At 42.1% G+C, this 2,042-nt stretch overlaps 1 protein-coding gene across 1 annotated transcript; it reads right to left on the reverse strand.

Moving 5' to 3' along the window:
- Nucleotides 1-556: 556 nt before the first annotated feature.
- Nucleotides 557-1,300, reverse strand: LOC136499700 (agamous-like MADS-box protein AGL29). Its single transcript, XM_066495261.1, has one exon. It carries the CDS (start codon nucleotides 1,298-1,300, stop codon nucleotides 557-559), a length of 744 nt encoding a protein of 247 aa, XP_066351358.1.
- Nucleotides 1,301-2,042: the final 742 nt, after the last annotated feature.

Raw genomic sequence — 2,042 nt, forward strand, 5'->3', positions numbered from 1 at the left:
GATAGGTATCGTTTTCTAGTCTGCTCGTAAACCTAGCTAGACGCTCTTCACCATGTAAGCATGACAGTTTTGGTTCCTGGCCGAAACCCATGAAACATAGCGAGTACACACTGAATTCTCAAGGAGCATGGTCATGTGCTTGTGCCCATTAAATCGTTCTTAATATGAGTGGCAAGTGCAAACTTATAACGTTACTAGGCTGACTTCACAAGTTCCCTAAAACTTTCACGTGTCTTTCCTTTTTTTTGACATGATGAGTGGTGGCCCTCTGACATTGGTTAGTTCACACAACAATTTTTTGAAGATGATTAATTCAAAAGAGAATCTTTATATGATTTCTCAAATCAAAAAGAAACTATATGGATGCGAAACCATCTTACATCATAGTATCAGGATGTAAACATATAACAATGTTTTGAAGAAATGTCGAAAACAATAAATACTTCACTAGATAGCAGGATTAACTGTATCTAGCCTTACAAATCATAACTTCTTTATTTTATGAAATATAAGAGGGGGAAATGATCGATAATCTTTCTTCCACGACACATGGAGATCAGCCTCTAAATTGACCATTCAAGTAATTGCCAAGGCCACCAAGGGAACCATGCAGCGGAGAGTTGACGTAAAGCCCTTCACGTGGTCCATTGCTCAAACTTGGGAAAGTGGTATACATGGTTCCAGCACTCTGGCCACCAGGCAAAACTTGCGAGGGCATTGCCACCATATGCATATGAGATTGTGGAGGCAGCCTTCTTGTTTGCATGGCATCTTCCAGCACCTCGCGGGACCTCTCCTTGACCATGTTTTGTACCATACAAAGCTCCTTTCTCAACTCCTCCAACTCATGTATCCCTAATGCACCAACATTGGCATTCAATAATTTCATTACAGGCCCCCCACTCTCCCTCTCCATAGCCTCTACTGCCCTCTCCTTCCTCCTCTTCTCGGTCTCCATTAATTGTTGCAACTCCATAACCTGCTGATTCATCTCATGGCTTGTACCTGTCGATCCTTGACAACCATGGCTCCCACTTCCCATGGTCAGGCCATCGAAAGTGTGCACGGCAAGTAAGCGGTCAGCAACAGACGAAGTAGAGGGATGGCCAAAGGAGAAGCACTTGCCACCAGGGGAGAAGGTGACAACAGTAACCTCTGCACCACATAGGGTGGAAAGCTCACTGGCCTTCTTGAATAAGCTTGGGCGGCGCTTGGAGAAGCATACCTGACGTGCCACCTCACCTTCGATGCTCTTCATCTCAATCCTTTGCCTACCCTTGGTCGACTTACCCTTCACCATCTCCAAGCTATTTGGCAAGTTGTTTCTTGGCTATCCATATGTCCTAGCTAGAACAGATGCAGTTGGAGATTATATGGTTAGGCAATATGGTACAAAGGGGTTTATATAGAGTTTTAGTAGGAAGAAATGTTTGGATTGGTGTGGATGCATGGTGTATTTTCGGTCATTTTAGCTGGGCACCATGTTAATTTACCTGGAAGATTATTCTTGGATGGAAAAAAATAATGCATAGATTTTGAAGGTGATCCTGTATTTTACAGTCGACACTTTTGGAAGTAAACAGAGAAACCATGTTAATTGTGGTGCAAAGAATGGAATGAATATACCAAGAGACCTGTCAGATGTACAATAGCAGGAATGTGACACAAATATTTGCCTATTATAAACCATCCATAAGATAATTGCTGAAAGCTAAGACATGAACTAATACAGAACGAGAAGGATTATCCCTTTGCACATTTCATACTATTTGTGTTACATTCACATATAATTGGTTAAAGAAAGCATTTAATGTATACATGTGAATAAGAAACTTAGCTAAATGTTAGCGATGCTAATTTGTTTAATTGATTCTTGTGGAAATAAAGGAGGATCATGGTCATTTAAGGTGCACAAAAAATTAACTGGATGTACGAAGAGACCAGCTAACTAGCACTACCGGAGATCGGCTCTTTGCCGAGTGCCAGGTGGTTTGCCGAGTGTTCTTTTTCGGGCACTCGGCAAAGCCGCCTTTGCCGAGTGT

This window comes from Miscanthus floridulus, chromosome 13 (assembly GCF_019320115.1).
Source record: "Miscanthus floridulus cultivar M001 chromosome 13, ASM1932011v1, whole genome shotgun sequence".
Classification (NCBI taxonomy): Eukaryota; Viridiplantae; Streptophyta; class Magnoliopsida; order Poales; family Poaceae; genus Miscanthus; species Miscanthus floridulus.